Here is a 25,886-nt window from a genome sequence, read left to right on the forward strand (position 1 = left end):
ACACCCTCTGCATACTGCCTACTACTCAATGCTAAACTATGGAAAAGATGTGACTATCTACCTCTGAACAAATAATTCTCTGTAATGTAGGTTACCCATCATCTTGTGCCATGACTCAGAACCTATACATTTTGTCTTCTCTAAATTTGATCACATGTGTTCCTTCTAGGCTAGATTCCTTTAGTTTGATAAGGAATTTTTGGTTCTTGAACTCTATTACATAACCTTTATCCTCCATAACCAAAACTGAAATCATTTTTTTTAAGACCTAGAACAAACAAGACATCATCAAAGTCTAAACAGTTACCTCACTAGAGCCAGGAGAAAATGGTACCAACTCCTATCGGGTAGTTGGCATCATCATCAATTTCAACATACACTCTCAAGTCTTTCTCTGTTAAACTTGAAAATAACTCGCAAGCTAACGTCATATTCCTAGATACTCCATTGTCCACATACTGAGTGTTCCTTGAAATTTTCCATGTAGAAAGGCAAGATACCATTGAGAAATATTTTTCAAACTTGGAAATAAAATCATTCATCTAATTTACTATAAAGGATGCTACCCACTTGTGTTGTTTCTTCCCCTTACCTTTCTTCTATTGACACTACGATGCATAATGGCCAAATTTATGACAAATGAAGCATTCAATCTTACTCAAGTCCTTAATCCTTCATTGTGAGGTTGACTCCTCATTCTTTCCCTTACCCTTGTTGGGTCCTTTACGTCTACTCTTTTTGGCCCAATCAGGGATATATTCTCTCCACCACCCTTCGTATTGGACTTTAACTCCATCTAACTTTCCTCCTACTAATACAATCATCTACCAAAGCCTCCCAAAGATAGGAAGGTTTTCTTCAGAACAAATAACTTTAAAAAATGCATGGAGTTGGGAATCCATTTAGTGTCATATCAACCATCTCTATGTCTCCAACCTTCTATCTAACTATTGCAATTTCATCATGGACCTATGTGATCTTCATCATGTAGTTGGTGATGATGCCTAATCAGGTTCCTCGATGGATCTAAGTTTGTTCCTCAATAATAAATATCAATTTTCTATTAATGTTCTCACTTTGGTAGTGTTTCCGGGAAAACTAGTGTCTATTAAGATCTAGTCCCACTAAGATGGGTAGCTATCTTAGAAACAAACAATTCAAAGTAACTTGTGTTTTCCTTTATGGGAAATAGATGAGAGAGAAGTAGAGAGCACCAAACTTAGTCTTTCGCTTGGCTCCTTGTTTGTTTCCTCTCTCCTTTGATAGAGCTTCGCCACTCCTTTCTCACTTGTCCGGCTTCAAAGAACACCTGTAGAGGCAAAGCAGAAAAATACCATCAAAGCATAGAGATCTATGATACCATAAACAATGTAAAATCAGATGTACGTTAACCATACAAATGCATAAACAAATACAAGATTCAGAAATAAGGAAGTATATGGAGGAAAAACTCAAATAACTTTATTGATAGAAGTAGAAGAGAGGATTACAACCCAGTTGTCTGATCCAGCGCCATCCTCCCAACATGGAAGCCCTATTCACCCCATGAAAAGCTAGATCACCCAACAATACAATGTCTCACAGAGAAACCAACAACACTTCCTTACAAAACACAAAATTCCACCCTCTGGATCTCTAGGATGAGGGATCCATATATAGATATTTGCAGGGGGGTGAGTCAGCTTCTAGGATTTTGATTAGTGTCATTTCACTGATAGTTCTTGGTTCCACTTGGAGATTTCATGATCTCTTACTCATCCTTGGGCAAATTCAGAGAGGCAAGTGTCATATGAGTAGTTTCTAGAATATTCTTTGTGTTTCCACCTAGCAAACTGGCTCTACCATTTGTCTGATCTCACTCATCCCACCGTATAGAAGGGATTTTCAGTATTGTAACAGGTGAGATGCATCATACCCTTAGCATGGAGCAGTCTGTATGGTCCAGTTTTGACCAGTTCTTAGTAGTTTTTTAGGGAGAACTTCTGGGAAATGATGTAATCAGTTGACCTTGATCCTTTAGGGTATGAAACAACACTTTTAGGGGTTTGAGAGCCCTTTGTCTATTGACATATGTGATTGGGGTTGCAGTGCCCAAATATGTCTATAACAGTTGCCCTCTAAAGCATGAGGTTGTAAATCTTATGATGTCGGGTGAAATGCTTTATCATGAGGATCCGAGGTTTTTCGAACTGGAAGGTGACCTGTAATAAGATTCAATACAACACATTATCTTCATAATATTTTCATGATCTAGCTGAGGCAAGCATTCCCATGCTCAGCTTTATAAATTCATTTTCATGTACATAAGATAGACAACCGTCTGTGTGGCAGACTGATGATTCTGGTAAAGCCATCATCCCTTGGCTTAGATGATTATCTGTGCAGCTATGGAGTACATTTGATGTCTTTATTTTCCTAAATATATCTCAGCCCGGATGGATGAAACTAGATCCGAGGTCTTCAAACTCGTTCAATCTTCGCCCGATGTACAAGTCGATCCATGTGAAAAGATGTTCTGAAGTTGAACATGGAAAGACATCGTCTGATTACCAGCCAATGATGTAAGCTATTAACAGGCGCGAGAGGAATCACCGATAATGATAATGTCCCTCAAGGTACTATAGTACAATTCACGTGGTGTGAATACATGAGTCGATGTCGAACACCACACAAAATTTTTCGGTTGTAGGCCATTGATGTAAACCTGTCGCCGAAAGTGAGAAACTTGCCATTGAGGCATGCAAGCTTCAAAGTATTGAAAAGGTTGTTTCTAAGTCAACTTCTTAGATAATGAGCTGATGTCGACAAGAAGTGACTCGTCGTAGGAGGGCCTTAATTAATCCCACATCTACAACACAAAACGGAGCAAATGATTTTGTGGAGGTGAAAACGATCTGATGACACAAGGTTCATGGTGGGGTCATGAAAAATGGAGAGTGAAGGTATTGTAGTGGATGAGGCATTAGCTGGGTTGGTGAATTATCTGAGCAATTTCTCTTGAACATATCAGCGACATTGTGATGGATCGATAGCGTTAACCCCATGGATGGTACGAAGGACCAATGGTGATGGTGAACAGAATAACCCAACCCGACTCAATCATGGTGATGGAGTGAAAGTGTCATGTTCAAAAAAAACTTGCTACCAATGAAGTTCTTCAAGTTTTCTTCCCTTTTTCCCCAGCTATTGCTGACTAGTACCTCTTTATTTTTGTCAAGCTTGAGGAGGATAACATATGATTGTTCTATAATTTTCCCTTCGGGCAAACCTATCGCTATGTTTTAGCGAGCCTAGTGACAGTGAAACTCGCTCTTGCCCAGATGGACAAGTTTTTCACTATTGTTTTAATGAGTTTAATGACAAAGATAACTCGATCCTTTTCATATTTAGAGAGTTTGAAAGGAGATGGAAAAGAAACTCCAGTAGTCCTTTTTCGTGGTATAATCCATTACGTCCAAAAAAGTATAAAATAATATGAAAGGGATGACTTTTTGATAGTTTTAGCAAGCCGAACAAGACAAGCGCTCGATCTTTTTGTGTAATGATCCCTCAGGTCCAAAAAGATTAAAATATAGAGGAGGGATGGTGCTTCCCTTTACTTTAATGAGCTGGAAAGGCCAGTATCTTGGCAATCTTTTCATACTTTATGAGTCTAAAAAGATCTTAAAAGAGATTCATTTTTTAGGAATGAGTGATGTTTTCGGGTAGCAACTGGTTCCAGGTAAGTTTGGAACTTCTCAAACATGGCAGTGTAATTAGGGTGGCTAGTAGAATCACTCGTCGCAGCTATTCCTCAAAAGGTAAACAATCAAGTGGAGGTGTATGATCGGCTAAAAGAGTGGAGGTGACGGTAAGAACTCGGCCAAGGCTCAAAGGCTGATAGCAATGTGATCACAAAGGTTATTTACCAAAAGGCGGGTTTTTTTTTAATGAGCTTGAACCTTGTGCCAACATGTGCTCAGTGGCAGGTTTATTTTTTAACGAGCTTGAACCTTGTGCCAACATTGCTCGCTGCTAGGTTTATTTTTTAACGAGCTTGAACTTTGCAGAAACATTGCTCGTGATAATAGTTAGAGATGTTCAATTCGCCATTAACACTATGGTATTTTGATGGTCGTACTACCTATTCAATTGCTCCATCAAATTGATTAGAAATGTAAATACATGCTTGAAAAATGACTTGAAAACCAACATCTTACTTGAATTACGTGAACATTAACATAAAAGTAGCTTTACCTCTCATTTTTACCATTTCATTCAAATTTGGGATTGTTGGAGCTCTGGAGGTCGTTTCCCCCTTGATTTTCATAAGCTGATTCCGGGAGATTCGGTGGACTATTTTTGGCGCTGTCTGGACCAGGTAGGAGCTACCCTAAGCTCTTCAATTGCATTCATTTCTTTTCTGATTCTGAGCAGCTTTTCTTGTTTTTCCCGGCCTCAGGGGTTTGAACAATTCGTTCTCTCCCCTTCGCACCTGGTATGCATCGAAAGGTGCGATGCATACTAAGCTAGCCATTGGCAAGTCAGTATGCATCCCACCTTGTACACAACCAAGGTGCGATGGGCACAGAAGGAGAATTTTATGCACTGTTTTTCATGGAAATTTTGCTTGTTTTTGACCAAATCAGGACCCTAATTCTTCTCTTGTTTGTTTTTTAGAGATTCATCAGATCAAGATGGTTGTTACATGGCATGAACGTGAGCATGAAGAAGAGGATATGATTGCTTTACATGATCCAGGTACGGTTACTTCATTGTGAAACTGTGGCTTGCTCAAATTCTTCCGCATATCCAGCATGAAGAAACAAATCAATTTGTTGCAATATCTTCTCAATGCATGGGATCCTATCAACCAAGTGTTCCAGATTAGAGGTAAATCCATCCCTTTGACAGTTGAGTATATCTAATTCTTGACCGAGTTATCAAGGCGTGGTGCCCCTCTCTCACTATCAGGATCCGCCCATGGGGGTGAATCCGTGAGGGATTATATTTGCCAGTTTTGTAGAGATGGATCTCAGCTGAGCAGGGAAGTCAAGATCAGTATTTGAGATGTCACTAACAGTCCTTGAGGACTATTTTATTCACCTTTGCTAGATTGGCTAGTAGTGTGGCTCTTCATTTGGCCAACAGGTCCCATATGCAGTATGCCCTGGAATGTCTTGAACCAAAGGTATTCAACTGGTGTGATGCAGTACTTCCGGTTATAAAAGAACAACTTTCCAAGGTAAAGAATGGAAGATCCAAGAACTTTGGTTATGGTTCTATTCTGACCGCTTTTGCCTTGGAGAGGATTCCACTAATGCAGCCACAATACATTTCACTCGGACTGCCAGCACCGAGGGAGCCACGGATGTAGAGATGGGTTGATCTCATGGCCAGACATGCTGGTCAATCACAGATCTCATTCTCTGATGCCTTCTTTGAGTGGTTCAACTGTCAGGAGATGGTCTTCGCCGAGTATCCATATGTTGGGATGGATTTCCAGGGTGACTTAGATTTGGTGCTGCCGGCTAGCAAGTAGTGGGGTGTTATACATAAAAACATCTGACCATATCTCTGTTTATTACTTTTATAATGTTCTTGTGTTTTTTAAATGTTATCAAGACTAATCAAACCCATATGTTTTTGCAGATATTAGACCAGTGCGACTAGGAGCGTGCCCGAGGGTAGCAGCTGCCGTTCTAGTAGCGGTAGCTGTAGGGAGGGTTGTCCTTTGGGATCTGGACATAGCAGAGACCCTTACAGTCTTGCAGGATCAGTTCGAGGGTATCACCCTTGGTATTCAGGATGTGAGGACCAACGAGTTACCTCTGAGATTACAACACCATACTACTGGCTTGTCGAGTCGATGGACTAGGCTCTTACGTATGATCGCATAGGCGGTGATTTGTTATCATCAGCACCATTAGTCTAGGGTGATTTCCTACATTTTGAGTTTTTGGGTTGTATGACCGATTTTGTCCTGGACACAAAACATTTTGTAAAAAACTATAAATAGTTATATGTATTTTTGATTCTCGAAGTTTGATTTTGGTTAAGTCATATGATTCTGATGCAAATTTTGATTGAAATGCTTTTTCCTTTATAAATGCTACAAATGTCTATCTAACACATGATTTTCTAATGAATCAGTTAATGTGTTTAAGTTTCTGGAAATGTGTTGATATTGAATAGAATCAAACTGCCTTTCCAAAATCCTAACCCTTAGGAGCATACGATAGATAGTTGGATTCCGAACAGAATACATGCTAGTAAGCTGTAGGATGACGAGTTGTGAGTCTAGCCTGACAACAAGTCAGTGTATGTCATGTGCGATGGCATTAGAGAGAAGCTCCATCAATGCACTGTACTTAGCAATGTTGTCTGTTGACCAACCAATACATACCCCTCTAAAACTCACTAATTCGCTGCTTGGATAAAAAATGGCCCAGGCTACAAAAGATAGGTTCTGTATACTACAACTAGCTCCGTCGGCGTATCCAACAAATTATTCCAACAGGTCCGACATCTGCAACAAATGCAAAGTGGATTACCTATCACTCTTGACGAAAACAAAAATGTAACAAAAGCATATAAAGAGATTACTACACTTAATCAAGCATAGTAATGCTTAAGGTACAACCCGTTTTGGGGTTGTGACAGTGGAATCCCATCACAATCTACTAGCTCGTAGGCTCCTTTTGCTAATACTTGCTTAACAATGTAGGGACCCATCCATAACAGTTGGAGCTTACCTGCTCCCAATTTATCGGATTCCTGATTATAAAGCAAGACCAGGTCACCTTTTGAGAAGACACGGGGTTTGACATTTTTGTCAAATTGCGCCTTGACTCGTTTCTTATGAGCTTCGTTAGCTAAAGTAGCATCATGACGGGTTTCATCCAATTGGATTAGTTCTAAGAAATGAGCCTCTTCCTCTGAAGTTCTGGGGAGAAGGTCGATTGTGAGCTTGAGAGATAAAATTTCACACTAAATCAGTAAGACTGCTTCCAGGCCATACACCTGCTGAAAGGGTGTAAATCCGGTTGTATTTCTCACCGATGTCCTATATGCCCACAAGGCCGAGTAGAGGATTAGGTGCCAACTCCGTTTGTGGACTCCAATCATCCTTTGCAACATGTGCTTCAGGACTTTTTTGATGGCCTCAACTTGTCTGTTAGCTTGCAGATAATACGGAGTAGAACTATCGTGGGATAGTCCTAATTTGGTAGCCAATTCAACCATCATGTTATTGTGAAAATGTGATCCATGATTTGTGACTATAGCTTGTGGAGCACCAAATCTAGAGACTACATGATTGAAAAAGAAAAGAGCAGCCATTTCACCGCTGTTGTTTAATGTAGGCATCGCCTCAGCCCATTTTGTAAAATAGTTAACTGCGACTATGATATACCCATGCCCGCCGACCGAGGTGGGGTTACATGTCATGAAATCTATGCCCCATTTGGCGAATGGCCCAACAGCAACTACTGGATGGAGACGTGTGGGTGGTAGTCTGGTTTTGCTGTTGAAGATTTGACAAGCATGGCAACTTCTGATTGCGATTATGCAATCTTTGAACATAGTAGGCCAGAAGTAACCTACTCATAAGATCTTTTGCACCATAGAGTAACTAGATTGATGCCCCCCACACACGCCTGAATGGCAATCATTCAGGACTTTTTCGGCCTCCTCATGCATGAGGCACCTTCATATAACTATATCGATACCTCGACGGTAAAGTGTATTTCTCATGATCATGTAGTCTTTTGCTTGGTATTGAGTACATCATTGTTCGAAACGAGAGGTATTACACCTATATGTTTGGGTTTGGAGATAGATCAGTATATCTCCACACCACAGATCGCTTGACGATATCAGAAACAAAGATTCATCCACGATTGATGCTTTAGATGTTGAATAGTTTGACGATGATGGGAGGTCGCATAGTAACTCTGCGAAAACTAGAGATTTCTTTGACTTGGATTTTGTGAATTCCAGATCAAACTCTTGAAAAATGGCTATCCATTTTGAACATTTTCCCTCTAGTAATTGACGTGATAGAATGTAAGTCATAGGGTTGCAATCTGACAAAATGGTAGTTTTGCGAAAGAGGATATAGTGTCGAAATCTCTGTACTGCTTGAACAGCTGCTAGAGCCAGCTTTTCAACATAGGAGTACTTGCTTTCTGTATCATTTAAGTTTCGACTTAAATAATAGATCGGATGTTCAATTCCATTGTCTTCTTGTACTAAAACCATTGCGATGGTTGTATCTGCTGCTGCTAGATACATGTTAAAGTCTTTTTGATAGTCAGGAGCATACATTAATGATGCTTTTATTAGAGATTCCTTTAAAGCATCAAAGGAAGCTTGCGCAACCTGATCCCAGTTGAAGGGCACTTCTTTTTTCAAAAGACGCATATAACCTTTAGCAAGTTCGGCATAATTTGGAATGAACCTCCTTAGAAAGTTTGCTTTCCCTTGGAGTTTCTGAATCTGAAGCAAATTTGAAGGTGGAGGCATATTGATGATTGTTGAACCTTACATGGGTCGAGCCGGATCCCATCCTTAGAAACTACGAAACCAAGTAAATGACTAGAACTGACACAAAACACACACTTGTGTGGATTGAGTCGTATCTTGTAGTGTCGGTAACGTAGAAATATAGCTCTCAAATGCTACAGATGATGAGTCCGCTTTTGCGAATGAGCCAGTAGATCATCGAGATATGGTTGAATGATGTGTTTGATGTTGTGGAAGGCATAGTTCATTGCCCTCTGAAAAGTTTCCCCTGCGTTCCTTAAATCGAAAGGTATTTTATAGTACGTGAATGTGCCCCACAGAAAAATAATGCAGTCTTCATCTGGTCTTGTGGGCGGATGTTTATTTGATTGTATCTGGAAAGTCCATCCATGAATGAAAAGATTTCACATCTAGCACATTCATCAATTATCTAGTCGATGAAGGGTGTAGGGTAGTTTTCCTTTGGACAAGCTTGATTTACATCCTTGTAATCAATACACACTCTAATCATTCCTTGACTTTTCATTACAAGAACAATATTCGATACCCAATCAGTTAGAGGAATAGGGTAAATGAAACCAGCATGTAGAATTTTTTCAACTTCTGCCTTGATGGCAGCGGCTTTCTTCGGGTGAACTTGCCAAAGCCGTTGTCGTACTGGTTTGACATCTGGATACATCTTAATTTCGTCTTCAACTATGCTCAAGTCAATGCCTGGCATTTCTTCATATGACCCTACAAAGACATCACTGAATTCGCGAAAGAGAGCGCAATATATTTCCAGTTCTGAAGAAGAACAAGATTTGCCAACATGAATATTCTCTACAACATTAGGTCTGGTCGAGATATTTATGGCGACATTTTCTTCAATATTGGACAGATTTCACTCGGAATCCACTGTATTTATAGTATTTGATAGAAAATAAAAAACTGAAGGATGATTAAGGTTGTTGGAATAATCTTCGTTGTTATCTTGAAGATGGGAACGATGGTGGTAATCTTCCCAAGGTGCCTCTCCTATCATCATTGACCTAATGATTCCTTTGTCTAGAATGTATATGTGACCAAGGATCTAAAGAGGTGCCATATTCCAGAGACTTATCTATCCAAACACTTGATGAGTGTTGATTTGGGTTTGCCGCCCAAGCCAAGAAAATTTATTGCTACAAAATTTCTATGGGGCTTGGAGGCAATACCTGGCGATGATCCATGCTAACAAAATGTTTGGAATTCTTCTTAATCTTTGCTGATGTAGAAGATACCATATTACAGGTTTCCACCGTGGCCACTTCCGCCAGATTACTCGGAGGCGAGAGGGCAAAAGTACCCATTAAGGCAGGGTCTTTTAGGAGGCCTACTCCGACATTTTGAAGCGATTGTGAGCTTCCATGGATCATTGGAATGCTTCCTGTAACTTGTGAACTGTTAGGGAGAAAGGTTTATTGGTCAACGATTATAATTCTGCCTTGGTAGGGAAATGCAATCTTTCTAAAATATGTTGACACAACCATAGCCATAGCATAAATCCAGGGCCTTCCCAGTAGGATATTGTAATTGAGGTTTCCATTGATAACTTCGATGTCAATTTCTACTGTCTTTCCCCCCAGTTCAACTTGCAAGTTACTTAGAATCCTGGACGGTGTGTATGTTCGTCCATCGAATGCTTTCAATGTCGTTGATGATCTTAACAAGGGTGGTGAGCCTAAAGTTTTCCAGCAGCTCATTGACATAATGCAGGTAGATTCCCCCTCATTAATGATTGTTCGATGAACAATTTTGTTGAGGGCTTTTACCTGTACGAGGAAAGCGAATTGAGCGGTAATTGAGGTTCGTATCCTTTATGATTAAAGGCCATAGGATTGGAATCCGTTGGGTCAATCCCACCTATTGCTGATAATAGAGCCTGCTTTTGGGAAGGGCAATTTTGCAGTACTTCAAGTGTCGACATAGTAGATGGAGATTGGGCCAGATCCTCTACTATATTATAATTCTGTGCTGCTCGAGCACGAGGATTAAATGTCGAATTATGTACTACTCCCTTTGGCGGCTTTATTATTAGTTTAGGAATGATGGGTGGCACAACTTCGAACGAAGTTGTTGTCGAACTACTAGGTTGATCTGTAGCCTTGTTGTTTGGCATCTATGGATTCCCATAATCTTAAATTATTCCTTGTTGATATCAAAGCATCATTTTACTGTTTCGAAATGGACAACATAAGCACTTGGGATGGGGAAGCATTATCAATAGTAAACAGATTGGTTTCTGGGTTTGGAAATGGATTAGTCAATACCGCTGAGGTATTTGAATTCTTAAAGAATTTCTTGACCTCAGCTCAATGCGTACAATCTTTCATCCAATGGTCCTCATCGCACATGAGACATGGCTAACTAGGTTTCTTTCGCCCAGTAGGGTTTTCAAATATTTTTCAGGAATCAGATCTTCCTATTTCTTCTTTTTGTTTTTCCCTTTCTTCTTGCCTCCTGGTTGCTTTGGTTCTTTGCCTTTGTCCGATGACACGGCATTAATCTCTGAGGCAGGAAGTTTTTCATTTGCTTTTTTACTGGAAACTGCAAGGGATTTACTAGTTTGAGCCTTTGCGGTTTGCGTACTTGAGGTGCCAATCACGCCGTCGTCGGCATGAGTGTCCCTGTTTGATTTAGGAGGAGGAGGAACGGAAAATTCCGGTCTAGGAGCGTTAGGAATTTTTTCATAGAGCATGCTAGACTGAGTATAGATCAAGTCTAGACATTGTGCATGAGAAATGACTTGCTCTTTAGTAACAACCCCTACCTTGGCTGCATCTTTTGTAATAGAAGGTAACAATGACTTAATAAACCATTCAGCTAGAAGCTGATCAGGAACATATGTCTTTACCATTTGATGACGATGTCGCCACTCATGAATATGATTAGATATGTGAGTGGCTGTTGTCTATTTAAAACTGGTAAGGAGCTCAGTTCCTATTTCATACCTTATAGATAACTGAAAATGGGTTAAAAAGGTAGTGGCAAGGGTGCTGAAGTTATCGAATGAAGCTCTAGGCAATTCGATGTACCATTTCGCTGCCGGACCAGTTAGCGTTTGCTGAAAAAGGTGAAGCCTAATCAAATCATCATTGAGGGTGTTGGACGAACACCACAAATGAAAGGTCATTACATGATTTGATGGATCTTCACCTACATTTCCATTGAATTTAGGAATATCTGACGGAAGTTTATGAGGAATCGCTGGCCACCAAGGGGCATAAGCAATTGGATCATTTGTTAGCCGATTCAGATCTGGTAATTCTAAAGTTGCTACGAAAGGCAACTGTTGATTCAGGTTTGGTGAAGCATACCCAGGATAAGATGGGATTGCCTGAGCAATGGGTCTTTGCATACCAGCATAATGTATTTGATGCTGATAGCTTTGATAAGGTTGATGGGCACAACCATTATAATATGATTGTTGGTAACCATTTTGAACATACGGTTGCCCATTACCTGTAAAGCTTTGTTGCTTAGGTCCTCGGTAAGCTTGTTGGAATTGTGGTTGTTGATATTGTACCAGCCATGGTTGTTGGACCATTTTCTATTGTCCAATACTGGATGTTTGACCAAGATGAGGGGTGATAGTACCCATTTGAGCCTGAATTGCTACAGTTAAGGAGCCACTAATCTGCGGTTGTGATTGAGCCATGGAGACAAGAGGTTGTTGTATAACGACTTGAGAGACTTGAGGTTGACATACCACAGGCAACGCTTGTACTTGCGACACCATCACAATAGCCGGTGTAGTGGGAATATCCGACACAGGTTGATTTGGTTGCATTGAATATATAACTTTTGGCTATTGAGGAAGTATTGGTACCCAACCACTGGATGCAATTCCAGCTTGACCCAAATTTTGTTGTGAACTCTCATATGGTTGCTCTCCCAGAGGGAACAATGAAAAGGCATACTGCCCCCCATATGGCGGCAATCCAGTGTTCAAAGGTTAAATTGGTATTTGGAGACTGGACTGCCCAAATTGATGCTGATGTGAAGGATCAATTTGCTGAGTCTCAACATAAGAAATTCCAGATAAGATTCTGGATGAACAAATACGAATAGACCATGCTGTCGAAACAGTCCCTGGGTGGACTCCATCTAGTGGTTGAGAACTAGTTGGGACAGATGGTATACCAGTGAACATTGTCGAAGTAGCAGTGGGAAGTTTTGTTGCTGCTATATTAGATGACACAGTCCTAGATGTCAATGGTTGTTCAGACATATTGAGTCTATCCAAAAGATTTCCTAGCGATTCGACAGGAACTTGCGATGAAGGGTGATCAAAAGAACTAACTTCTATAGTAGAAGGATATAGGTGGATCCCAGTTCCAAAATTCAATGGGGTACTAGATGGAAGATCCTCCACAATCTTTTCTATAGCAATCAGTCCAGGTGGAAGAGGTAGACCGTCAGGTCCGTAAAATATTTCTGGTGCTGAAGAAGGTATAGACTCTGTAGTGACAGATACTGGAGGGGTGACACCTTCCGAATCAGCCCTAGATGGAGTTGGTTCAGGAATAGAAGTGTTTACCGTTACACTAGGATTAGTTCTAATGTCCTCTTGTAACTACAGAACTTCTTCTTTAGAGGCAGGGGTACCAGAAATAATTGGAATAACTGGAATCTCTGATGATGTTGAAACACAAGTTTAAAATAAACCAGGAGATTTCAACCCAGTTAAACGAGATCGTTTGGTCCGGAATGGTTTTGTTTCCGGAGTCAAAGATGGTTGACTGTTAGTCTCCACGAACGACGGGGTTTTGATTGACTTTCTGCCACGATTGCGGATTACTTGATCAAATCAAAATTAAAAGGGGAAAATGTTATGCCAAATTAAATGAATTTTATGATGCTTTGACACAACTTGCTTTTTCAATTTTTAAGAGTCAAGAAAAAGCTAAACGTGACTCTAGTCACCTTCGATTTTTAATGAGCCTGAAGTGACAAGTGCTCAGATGGATATTTTCTTTTAAGGAGTCGAAAAGGAACGAAAGTGACTACTCTGGAAATCTAGATAGAGGGATTACCAAACCGATTGCAAAATTGCAATATACACCTCAATGGTAAATTAAAGAGAAATTACCGAGGACTTTACGTACGATAGTCAATCTTTCCAAATGCTGTGTTTAGTGCATTGCGATCGATAGGGCGACAGACACTACTTCCTAAGGATAAAGGATATCAGCCTATTGTGGTCTCCCAATATATACTCGATGGTATGTGGGAGCACAAGTCCGTACTGACACTTGTCGTATCAAAGAGGAGGAATCAGCCAACCTAGAATGAAAATGATAGTTACCAGGCTTTACGATGCCAGAATACATCTCTAGCCTAGACTTTTAAATGTTGTGCGTTAGGTTCCAAAGCGTTTTTGTGTTCATTGAGGTTTATTTTATAGTTGATCTTTCTTAAGAAGTTTTCCTTTCAAGGTTCACCGCGTGATGTAGATGTACAATTCCTGAATATGCAATCTATATGATAAGCAATTGTTTTTTTTATTTTAGCAATGAAAATCCTAGCTACTAAGGAAAGAAGAGTAAGATTCTTTCAACAGAGAGCAAAGAGCACACACTAAATGCACTTTTGCTAAATCAATTTCCGCATGCAGTCTAAATGCAAATGCACATGCATGTATTTGTTTTTCCGTTTCCTTAAGGTGAGAATGCCAAAAAGAAAACTAAGTATAGATCTGAACTACTTTTCTTCAAAGCGACACTTTAGCAATTTCTTTTCAAAAACGAAAGGAAGACTAAGACGACACTTTCAATTTCGAATGGAAAACTTCTTTCGACACTTCACAGAATTGACAATTCAAATCAAATACAATGGCAAAAGTACAATCGAATATCTAAAAGAGGAAGAATATACAACACTCTCTGTCTTGACTGAAAATGATAGTTACGACACTTTCGAATCAAAAGACGACAGTTTGATTAAGCTACATTTTGCAAAGGAGCACTGCAAATGACGAAAAATACATAAAAAAACATTTACAATTCCTTATCAGTGGAGGCTGAATAATGTAAAGGAAGAAGACTTCAACAATGATATATTGATCATAAGTAGCAAAACCACTGGATAGAGCTGAAAACAATGAAGAAAAAACCAAAATCCAGAGAGCGAAACAATCTCAGTCAATCATCGCATCTGTCCTTAAGGGAAATAGGGATGCATCTCACCTGCAGCACACGAGAGGTGCAATGCATCCAGACTGCCAATGAGAGACAGTGCGATGGTCCAGGGATGAGACTAAGCTTGGTTTTCACTTAGAATTTGCAGCTAAGTTCAGGGATTTAGGCCAAGCTTATGATGGACAGTAAACACAAAGTATAGGGGTATGATCTTATGAGGTTATTGAGCTATCACCAGGGCACTTAGGATGTTTGCAAGTCATATATTCAGTTCATAAACCAACCTGGAGATTGACTGAAGCAGCGTTGATCTACTTTGCAGTTGCATAGCAAAAGTAGTTCGAAGGGTAGTTGGCTTAACTTTAGGCTCCGTCTGTAGTTTATGAAGCATAAAACAGTAACAGAAAAACAAACTATTCGTTCCCCAGTGGAGTCGCCAGTTTGTTTCTGGGAAAACTAGTGTCTATTTAGATCTGCTAGTCCCACTAAGATGGGTAGCTATCTTAGAAACAAAAAATTCAAAGTAACTTGAGTTTTCCTTTATGGGAGATAGATGAGAGAGAAGCAGAGAGTACTAACCTCAGTGTTTCGCTTCGCTCCTTGCTTGTTTCCTTTCTCCTTCGATAGAGCTTCGCCCCTCCTTTCTCACTTGTCCCGCTTTAAAGAACACTTGTAGAGGCAAAGCAACAAAATACCATCAAAGCACAGAGATCTATGATACCATAAACAATGTAGAATCAGATGTACATTAACCATACAAATGCATACACAAATACAAGATTCAAAAATATGCAAGTGTATGGAGGAAAACTCAAATAACTTTATTGATAGAAGTAGAAGAGAGGATTACAACCCATCTGTCTGATCCAGCGCCATCCTCCCAGCATGAAAGCCCTCTTCACCTCATGAAAAGCTAGATCACTCAACAATACAATGTCTCATAGAGAAACCAACAACACTTCCTTATAAAACACAAAATTCCAGCCTTTGAATCTCTAGGATGAGGGATCCATATATAGATATTTGCAGGGGGGTGAGTCATCTTTTGGGATTTTGATTAGTGTCATTTCACTGATAGTTCTTGGTTCCACTTGGAGATTTCATGATCTTTTACTCATCCCTAGGCGGATTCAGAGAGGCAAGTGTCATATGAGCAGTTTCTAGAAGATTCTCTAAGTTTCCACCTAGAAAACTGCCTCTGCCATTTGTCTGCTCTCGCTCATCACACCCTACAGAAGGGCTTTTCAATATGCATCGCACCCCTTGTGTGTAACAGGTGAGATGCAATGCACCCTCAGCATGGAGCAGTCTATATGGTCCAGTTTTGACCAGTTCAGAGTAGTTTTTCAGGGAGAACTTCTGGGAAATGATGTAATCGGTTGACCTTGATCCTTTAGGGTATGAAACAACACTTTTAGGGGTTTGAGAGCCCTTGGTTTATCGACATATGTGATTGGGGTTGCAGTTCCAAAAAATGTGTATAACAGGTAGAGGCTAATGAGGGCATCAAACATCTCCATCATTTTCTTCTCAGATGTGTGAGGAATTAGTTGATCCTTCATGGAATCCAAGATCATATACTTTGCCTTCAATTACTTCTTTTTATGTGTTTCCAACTATTGCAGATCTATAGGTGGAGGCATGACATCCTTGATGATGTCTTAGAGATCATTCTCTTCAAATAGCAATGTCACCTTAACTTTCTAGGGAAAAATGTTGGAGGCACCATCTAATTTATCATCAATTTGAGGTTAGGTACTACCATACTAAGATCAAATGTGCACACTTACCATATTTTCATATATATATATATATATATATATATATATATATATATATCTATATCTATATCTATATATATATATATATATATATATATATATATATATATATATATATATATATATATATATATATATATATATATGACAAAGTGCTTAGTCCTTCAAGCAACAAAAATGAAAACCTCTAATTGTTGGCCCTTTTGGCAAGTGATCTACTATTATAAACTCTCAAGGATCTCAATAAGAGACAAGCTCTGATACCATATAAATTTTTCCAAATGCCCTAAATTATTGTTATCCTATGTTTCACTTAATTAAATAAATAATATATGAACCTATCACATTTAAACGAATATTTTTAAATATGCAACAATCAGACATGTAGTCGGAAAAATGAACAACAAGAGAAATTAACAAATAACACACATGCATAATGATTTTCTCCTTTAGATCAACTTATCACTCCAGTGATCAAAGCTTACAAGGCACCTCCATAGTTTGTTGTGACTTAGCAGTTGTATGATAAACATAAATACTACAAAATAGATAAGTATAACCTGTTGATATAAGAGTATGGCTCTGTTAAAGAAATAAGGCAACAACTACTACTGTACAACCATATGATGCCACCACCATATATATTTCCTCTTATTGTTTGTTATAATTTTGATCTGCACATTCTCCTCTCATATGTGCTCTCATTCTTCTATTGATATTTGCATCTATCAAGTGTTCTCATGCTTGTTTCAATTTCTCCCATCTTGTCCTATCTATATTTTGAGAGAGAGATCACTCATGTCTTTGATCATATCATTTAATTTGCCATATTTTAACGAATAACCTCCTTAATCAAACCAATCACCTTATATAAATAATTAGGTGTATGGATAAGATAATCACAAATAAAATCTAAGAAATCTTAAAAAGTAAAAGAATTTGGGAAAATGTTGATATTTCATTGATTTAAAAAAAATGAAAATTAAAAATAAAATTATTTCAAAGTTGCAAAGTTTTCAAAACAATGATTTATGTGTGCTTATATTAAAATAATATGCAAGAATCCTCATGTTTTACTGAATTTAAAAAATAAAAATAAAATACCAAATGGGTTGTACCTAATGGTGGAAAGCGAGGAATTTTTTAGCAACAACCAATGTTCAATTATCATGAGCGATTGCCTGAAGCCATGGGGGTGCCTTATTTTAATGGGAGAATATGTGGTTGAATGTAGAGAGACCATGTTAAATGGTTTCGTAACACATGCACATATATGTGGAGAAAATCCCACCCCCATGTCCTCCTTTAATAGGCCGAAAGGGTTTGGATCCAATGATGGAAAGTGAAGAGTTTTTAAACATTGGGCAAGGTTCAATTCCCATGACGACTTCCTTGGAGCCATGGGGGAACCTTGAGGTAGTGGTCAAACATGTGGTTGCACCTAGAGAGAGTTGCACCCAAAGAGACCTTATTAAATAGTTTCTTGACTTGTGTACACATAAGTGGATCAAAGGCCACCCATGTCGTCTTTTATAAAGGTTAAAAAATCTTTGCTCAAATATTATAAATGCAACCATTAAACTGCACCGTTAAAATGATTAGTTGCTCATTGATTCTTCATTTCTGTGAACGTGATTGGTTTATCGTCACGAGCATTATTAACTATCATTTTATAATCTAATACTTATTCGTAAAACTTTTCAATTACCTTAGTTCTGAAGAGTCAATTAAGTGTATCCCTAGTAGTTGAATAATAACTTCCCACCTAAATTAAGTCTCATTGATAGGACTATTTATAGTTATCTATAGTGTATTATGTCCCTCTTCCTTAAATTAAGAAGGAAGAGAGAAATATGGTTTGAAAAGAAAAACACTTCCGAAGAGATAAATGGTCAGACCTCCCACCCACTTATTTTTGTTTGCAATTACCTCGTCTATTTAGATAGTGACATTCCACTTTTTTCAATGATCCCTTTTTACGCCGATAGGTGTTATATATGGTGAGGTTCTTCGTGGTGATATTGTTTAGATTCGTCGTCGTCGACACAATCTGAAACACGTGTCCCACCCAACTACCCACCTAGTTCGTCATCGTCCCAATGAAAATATGACGCATCTGACATGTGGAGCCCCTTAAGCATCTCCCTGAGCAACGCCTTCACCTTCATTTTCGTTCTCGTTGCAGTTGGCCGCTTCGCTGCACAATAAAGTCCTGTCCAGTCTTTTCCACTGAGGACTCACTCTTAGAAACTCATAGACCCTCTTAACAAGCCTATGGTTGTTGGATGAATAATGATCAGGGTGGTCATCCATGGTCATGTATATTACCTTCAAGTTATTCCTAGAGACGTCCAACAACTGAAGGGTAGACAACCCTCCCATTGCAAAAGGAATTCTTCTAGTGAGAAAATTTTTGTATAGATTTAATAGGATCAATCCAGTAAGGTTGTTGATCTCCTGGGGCATCTTACTAGTGAAACGAAGAAAAATAAAATATGAAGAACACTATCTTACTAGTAAAACATGAAGAACAATACTAGTGTTATTGCTATTAGCACAACTCCTCCAATGGAACAACCTTGAGTGGAATGAAGAGATTGATATCAATGTGATCTTTGTCCAACTCCAAAGAGAATATCAATAGAAAAAAATGCAAATTCAAGTAAATAAATAGGGAGAAATCATATTTGCCTATTATAATTGAGTTTCTTCAACCTCCTATATCAAGGATCCACAATTTTTGGTAAGAAAATGCATGCTTGACAGATAGGGAACATAAGACATCACATAATTTAAAGGTTCTGGTAGAATAGACTATTTGATTAATCTTTGTATATTTGAGAGTTGTAGAAGGTGATTGGGAAACCTACCATTTCCAGGGAATTTGTCAAGATGTGATGTGCCATCGATACAATAGCAAAGAAACGGTTCTAAAATATTATAACAACAAATCCTTTTACTCTTCTAGCAAATGCCACAATTTTCATATCTACTCTGGTTAACATTCCGTGTGATCTCAAAAGCCTACTTTAATAAAGTAAGCAAAGTCCGATTAATAGTGAAAAGCATAGGGAGGCTCTTATTAAACGACAGTTGAAATGCGTCACATAAGGGTGACCCTGTCAAGTTTAAAGGTGGATTCAAGGTACTCGAACTGTAGTTCAAGTAGTACCAATCATCATCGCAGAAAAAAGTAAAGTAGGAGAAGCATAGAATGGAAATAAGAACATCACCACAACATGGTATGCACCTGGAATTGCGACAGTGACAGCTGCCAGGAGTAGCGCAACGCTCTTACCCTAGAATAAACCCCAATCATTCACCATTGAAGATGATTAGGATAAAAAATCGACAGAATGACTTACATAATCAAAGAATTAAAGAACTTACTTCGTTATTCGAGTAAGTAGGAATAGATAAGATACAGATATACAATCGAGCTCCCACCGATCTCCTCGTATTCATCATCATCTTCTCTTCTTCCATGAATACCGTTAGGATGAAGGAAATTTAACTCACAAATCACAAATCATATATCTAAAGATTGCACCTAATATATCAAGTAGCAATTTGGGAAATTCTCTTACAAACAGGTTACAGTTTCAAAGAAGGGATGGGGTGAGTCTTCTTCAAGCATCTCATGGAAGTTCTGGGCAATTTTCACGATGCTCATATTTACTTCACTTTTTGAAGTTTAGGGGATATTCAAACATGTATTCCCTGAGGAACAAACACACGTTGACCATGTTGGGTGTGCTCTGAAAAGAAATATTTTTATCGTTTTAGTGGTTTGATGATGAGTCTACAAATTACGTGGCTTTCACTTATTTAAGGTTCAAGATTTTGCTAATTCAACCCTACATTTGCACGCTATCCATGTGCTAGAGATAGAAAGAGCTCCTTTTTTTTTCAAAGTGATCATGCAGTTCACACTACCTTCAATTTTTGTAGATAGACATCTGGAATGCCCTTATAATCATCTACATCCCCTGGAACTTTATCAACTGGCTCAACAGATTCAATATTATATCGTACATCACTTTCCATTTCCTTCTTAGATGCCTTGGCTTCAAACGCGACCTTCACAACAGCTCCAAAATCACCCTCTAAAATCAAGGCCTTCGTATTAGCCTCCAGGCTTCCCACTCGAGTCTTACTTGCATTATTCAATTAATAGCATATACTACATATAGAGGCTCATAGGAATTTGTTTCTTGAAATATGACTGCCTCGAATAAGCTTGTATATGCGAGAAATCCCAGCTTTTTCAGTAGCAGATATGCTCCCATCACTCTTATTCTTTATGTTCCCTGACACCTTGCCTGTATTTAATCCTTGACCAGAGCTAGAACCACTTGATTGGATGAATCTGAAAGATAATTGAAGGCCATCAGCCAAACGACTTTCGAAGAAAGAGGGATACTTCTCATTCATATGCATAAATAAGAAGTGTGCCAACTTTGAATTTGACTCCAGTTGATCAACTTCAAAAGCTATTGGATAAAGTACACATGTAATTAGATGGACCAGCCCTTGTCGAAGCGCAATCTCCACAACCTTCAGTGCAGACTGCCGAACTTGATCATTCATATCCAAGCATCTCTCTAATATGTTATTCCAATGCAACTGGATTATTCCCCACAAATGTTACTATCACCAGCTCCAGCAACAATAAGTACTGCACAACCAACCTTAGGTTGGTTATTCTACTTATCACAGTTACTAGAATCATGTAACCCCATTTGCTCCTCAGTCTCAATAAGATAGTCATATAGGTTACATAATTCTTTCATCTTAATGTGTGTCACTGTGTATCAACATTCGAAGACAAGGTGGCTTCGAGAATCATTCCAGTCTCCTTTTCCATCATGAATTTCAGGTCTAGCAATAAAAAAGAAACCCAATGCCTGTAGTGATCAGACCTTATTCTAAGAGCTCCTTATTCAAGCTAACATCAAGGTAATGCCGCATAATTACAATGTTGGGTGATGTAAAGATTCTGCCAATTAATTCTTAGGAAGAAACAATCACCAACTTTTACACAGGCATTTAATGCAACATTGTTCAATCCATAGATTCAACCCATTTATATAGCTATCATGCATAAATAACTATGATGCATAATTGAAATTTGTTCATACAATCTCGTACTTTTGCGATCTAACCATTCAAACCATTTTCAAAGCAAAGAAAAATAGAATGTAATTATGTTCCAGGATCTCTATTTACACCATAAACTTAGCTCTACAAATGCCTTTTGTATCTAATCATAAAACCGAGCTATCTATACTCTCTCTTCTACAAACAAATGTTAAATTTTCAAAACAATATTCAGTTTGTGAACTTCTATAAGTAATGATAAAATTTAGCTCTATTTTTTACATGTTCATGCCATTTCCACAATTTTGCCAAGTTATGCAGAGATTATCATCATTATGTTTAGATATATTGTACCGTCCGGTCATTGTTAATTAAAGAGCCAAAAGGAAACGTCTTAGTCATTGACATAAGAAGAATCTCCTTGGCTATTCCATCATCCTACTATTCGTTTGGCTTCACCATAACCAAAGGAACCCAATCTCTATCTCGATTTGCAACATTGCTATTCAACCAATCCCGTAGATGTGTAGATCTTCTCCTAAAGACCTGGAAATTGGATTGTAAAATGCATTACCCTGAAATTGTCCACACTTATAGTGATTTGATAAAAATACGTTGTGATACAATGACTGCAAATTCATAGACTTAATTTTATTGCTATTGTTTGAGATCATCAATTAGAACGGTGGTTCGCCTTCTTTAACAACGCCATAATCTGATTTTAGAAAGCTCAGTTAACTAACTCTAATAACGATAGATATGAACCATAATAAACTATAGATCTGAACCACAATATGTATGTTCGTTGCCCATTATAATATTTCCAAACAAAACGGTACTCTTTTGATCCAAATCAATATATCGTCTTTTTAACATATGTACATTGCAGTAAAATAATGGTTTTTTCAATCTACGGAAAGAGAGGAAAATAATATAAGAAATATGACCATAGCAAAAACAAAATCGATCATATAAGCTAAGAAAATGTTTTTGTATTTAAATATCTATTCACTCAATTCAATTCAGAATAATAAAAAAAGAAATTAATGGTTTTAATGAAAATTTCAATGAAAATATTTTTAAAATAATGAAATTGTAAAAGTTAAAATTATATATTTTCATTATTATCAAATATTAAATATTATTTAATTCATCTTGTAATTAGAAATAAATATTTTATTAATTTATAATTTACAATTTTAATATGGAGCAATGAAATTACTTTATTTATATTATATTTACAGTTTTATCTAATTTATATCAAATATATTGATTTTATTATTTTAATATATTAAAATAAAAAGTAATTATTATTCATACTGTCCTATATATATTATATATGTTATTCTAAATTTATCTAGATAAATTCATCTATAGTTTAAAAATTATGAAGTCTATCGTATCCTTTCTGGAAATGTCGCAAGTTCAATCCACCACACGTTCCTCCCTCCTCAAACAGCAGTCACGTGCATCTATAAATCAACTTGTGAAAACAAGTTTCCGTAAGTTACAGAAAAACACTATAATACACCTTTCACTGTAAAACTTCATCTGTTTGAGAGTTTTTGAAGATTGCGTAGTCACGTTTATCATCACGATTTTAGAAATATGTTCTAAAATATTCAACATTAAGCTTAAGAAAATGTAGGTATACCTACAATAAGGTTAAGAAAAAGTCTACCAATTTATATTAGCGAGATACTATTAAAAAATTTAATAATTATTATTAATTATTAAATTTATTTATTAGTAATATATTATACGATTTTCAAAGTCATGAAAACATTTTATTTTAAACTATATCTCTTCCTTTAAGATAATAAGGAATAATATTGATTTCATTGTTACAGGTAATAAATAATAGATTGATACCTTTTCATTAAATAATATGGATTGATACCTGTTTCATTATTATAAATATTAATATTTTATATGGAATAACATGCATTTAATAAATAATATGGATTGTTACTGGTTTTATTATTATAAATATTTTTTTATTTATATAAGTGTGTTTATATAAATTTATTTAATTATTTAAGAAGAAAAATAGTCATATGTTTATTTTGAAAAAAGATTTTTATAATTTTAATTTAATTAGATGATATAAATTTAATTTCTATCACATATTATAGAATAGTTTTAATAATATATACAAATCAAAGAATAAGATTTATTTTAAAATTATTATATATATATATATATATTAATTAAATTTTTTAGTTAAAAAAAATATCATATGAATAAACCTCTTACCAAATGAATTATGATTTTTTAGATATGTGTTATTGATAAATAATGTTATTGATCATGATATTGTAATGAAATTTATTTAGAGATTAAAAATTACCATAATAAAAAATCTTTTGATTCTATAATACTGTAATAAAATATTTTAGAATAAAAAATTTCCATAATTAAAAATCTTATTACATTTTTTTTATCAGAATTTATTCATCCTTTAATTTAATTTAATTTAATTGATATGAACCAGCGATTTAAATGAACAAAAAGACGATTCCCATTTGATTGCCATGCCCATCCGAAAGTATGATTTTATGATGGCAGAGAAATTGCAGACGTATCTAAGTAAACACAAAGTCAATGCGTATGAGAATCAAACAAGACAACTGTATAATTGATTCATTATTTAGATGGTATTAAAAAATGATGTCCGATTTTGACAAAGCCTGCAGGATTCCAAGATCTATATATTTTCATTAAAGTTCCGAGGGATAACCAATATAGAAGTGCAATTACAGATGGAAGGCCAGGCAGTGGCAGTGTTTGATGATTTTCTGCATTTTATTCTGCAATGCTGGGAATTTGTGTAGTGCAGCCAACAATGACAGCGTGGTGAATATAGGCGTTATCTTGAACTATAATTCGTGGGTAGGAAAGGTGGCCAAAACCGCCATTGAAATAGGACAGGATGACATTAATAGAGACACTCAGCTACTCAACGGCTCCCGCCTGGTTCTCCACTTTCGTGACTCGCTTGGTGATGCGATTCAGGGGGCTTCGGCTGGTAATTTACATCTCTTTTCAATTATTGGTTCTATTTTCTAAATGCAGATACAAACCGACCCTGTTTGTGAGATTGTTTCTCTTTTATAGCCATTTTTTTTATAATGAGTGAACAAGTCTCCATTGGTATGAGATACCCCATTGCCCTGAGGAGATATAGGAGCATGTTTGATTCAAAAGATATAACTAGTACATGAGGTCAAAAGCAAACTCAAACATTCAAAATTCACCCAAGAAATTAATCTACAGCTTCATTTGTTTAATTATTTTCTTTTATTTCTTCTATGATTTCCTTGCTGGGCAGTTTGATATTGATTGTTAATTTTGCTTTTGGTAAAATCAGTTCTTGATCTGTTGGAAATGGGAGTGGTGGCAATAATTGGGCCACAAGCGTCTGATGTTGCAGAATTCATATTACATTTGGGAGATACTACCCAAGTCCCAGTTGTTTCCTTCTCTGTTACTAGTCCCTTGCTCTCTAACCGCAGATTTCCATATTTTGTTCGCATGGCACATAGTGATGCCTTGCAGATGCACCCCATTGCAGCCCTGGCTCAGGCCTATGGCTGGAAAAGAGTTACAGCTGTTTATTCGGATGATGAATTCCGTAGCGGTGCAGTCGCCTCATCAGCTTTATAATTAATTCATTATTTAAATTGTATTAAAAATTGATGTCCAATTTTGACAAAGTCTACAGATTCAAAGTGTTGGGGATTTGTCTGATAAAATCCCAAAAACAAACAAAATAAACTCCACAGAGGCAATGCTCTGTTCTACCTTCACTCCAGGATCTTTTGTGCACAGGGAAGCTTTTAAAAAAATTTACTTAGAACAGAGTATTACACCACCATAAAATGATTGATATTCATTTCAAATAAAAATGCCTGAAACAACATATTTCTTCCTCTTTTACAGAGAGGGATTCACCCAAAAACAAGATACTCTGTCTCTCTTTTACAAATGATTTTTACACTGCTGTGTAAAATCTTCATTCACATTTTACTGCTGTAAAAAGAGCTTTTACATTTAATTTTTGTGCTGCTGCACATTACATTTTCTTTTCAAAATTTCCCCTGTTCTTCATTCGCTGCCGCGAGCTCATTTCTTCATCCCGTGTGCTATTACATTACAAAGTCAACGCCCACACAAAACATATATTGCGTATGAAATCAAATAATAATTGAAAAAGGACTTACCCATACCTGCTTTAAATTCCCATACTTCCGTATGCAATAAAAACATTAAAATTTAAAGTTTCTACCAACCTATTACCTACGACTATGACAATCTCGTTAAAGTGCATTAAATAAAG

At 37.1% G+C, this 25,886-nt stretch overlaps 1 protein-coding gene across 1 annotated transcript in view; it reads left to right on the forward strand.

Moving 5' to 3' along the window:
• Positions 1 to 25,213, forward strand: part of LOC149139492 (glutamate receptor 3.3-like) — a 25,416-nt gene extending 203 nt beyond the window's left edge. The window contains exons 2-4 of the mRNA XM_089450738.1: positions 5,632 to 5,778; positions 24,387 to 24,575; positions 24,918 to 25,213. Of these exons, the coding sequence (XP_089306864.1) occupies positions 5,632 to 5,778; positions 24,387 to 24,575; positions 24,918 to 25,213 (632 nt within the window). The remainder of the gene's footprint in view (positions 1 to 5,631; positions 5,779 to 24,386; positions 24,576 to 24,917) is intronic.
• Positions 25,214 to 25,886: the final 673 nt, after the last annotated feature.

The sequence above is a fragment of the Pinus tabuliformis genome, chromosome X (assembly GCF_031772625.1).
Source record: "Pinus tabuliformis cultivar Carrire ecotype Pingquan chromosome X, CPIR1, whole genome shotgun sequence".
NCBI classification, from domain to species: domain Eukaryota; kingdom Viridiplantae; phylum Streptophyta; class Pinopsida; order Pinales; family Pinaceae; genus Pinus; species Pinus tabuliformis.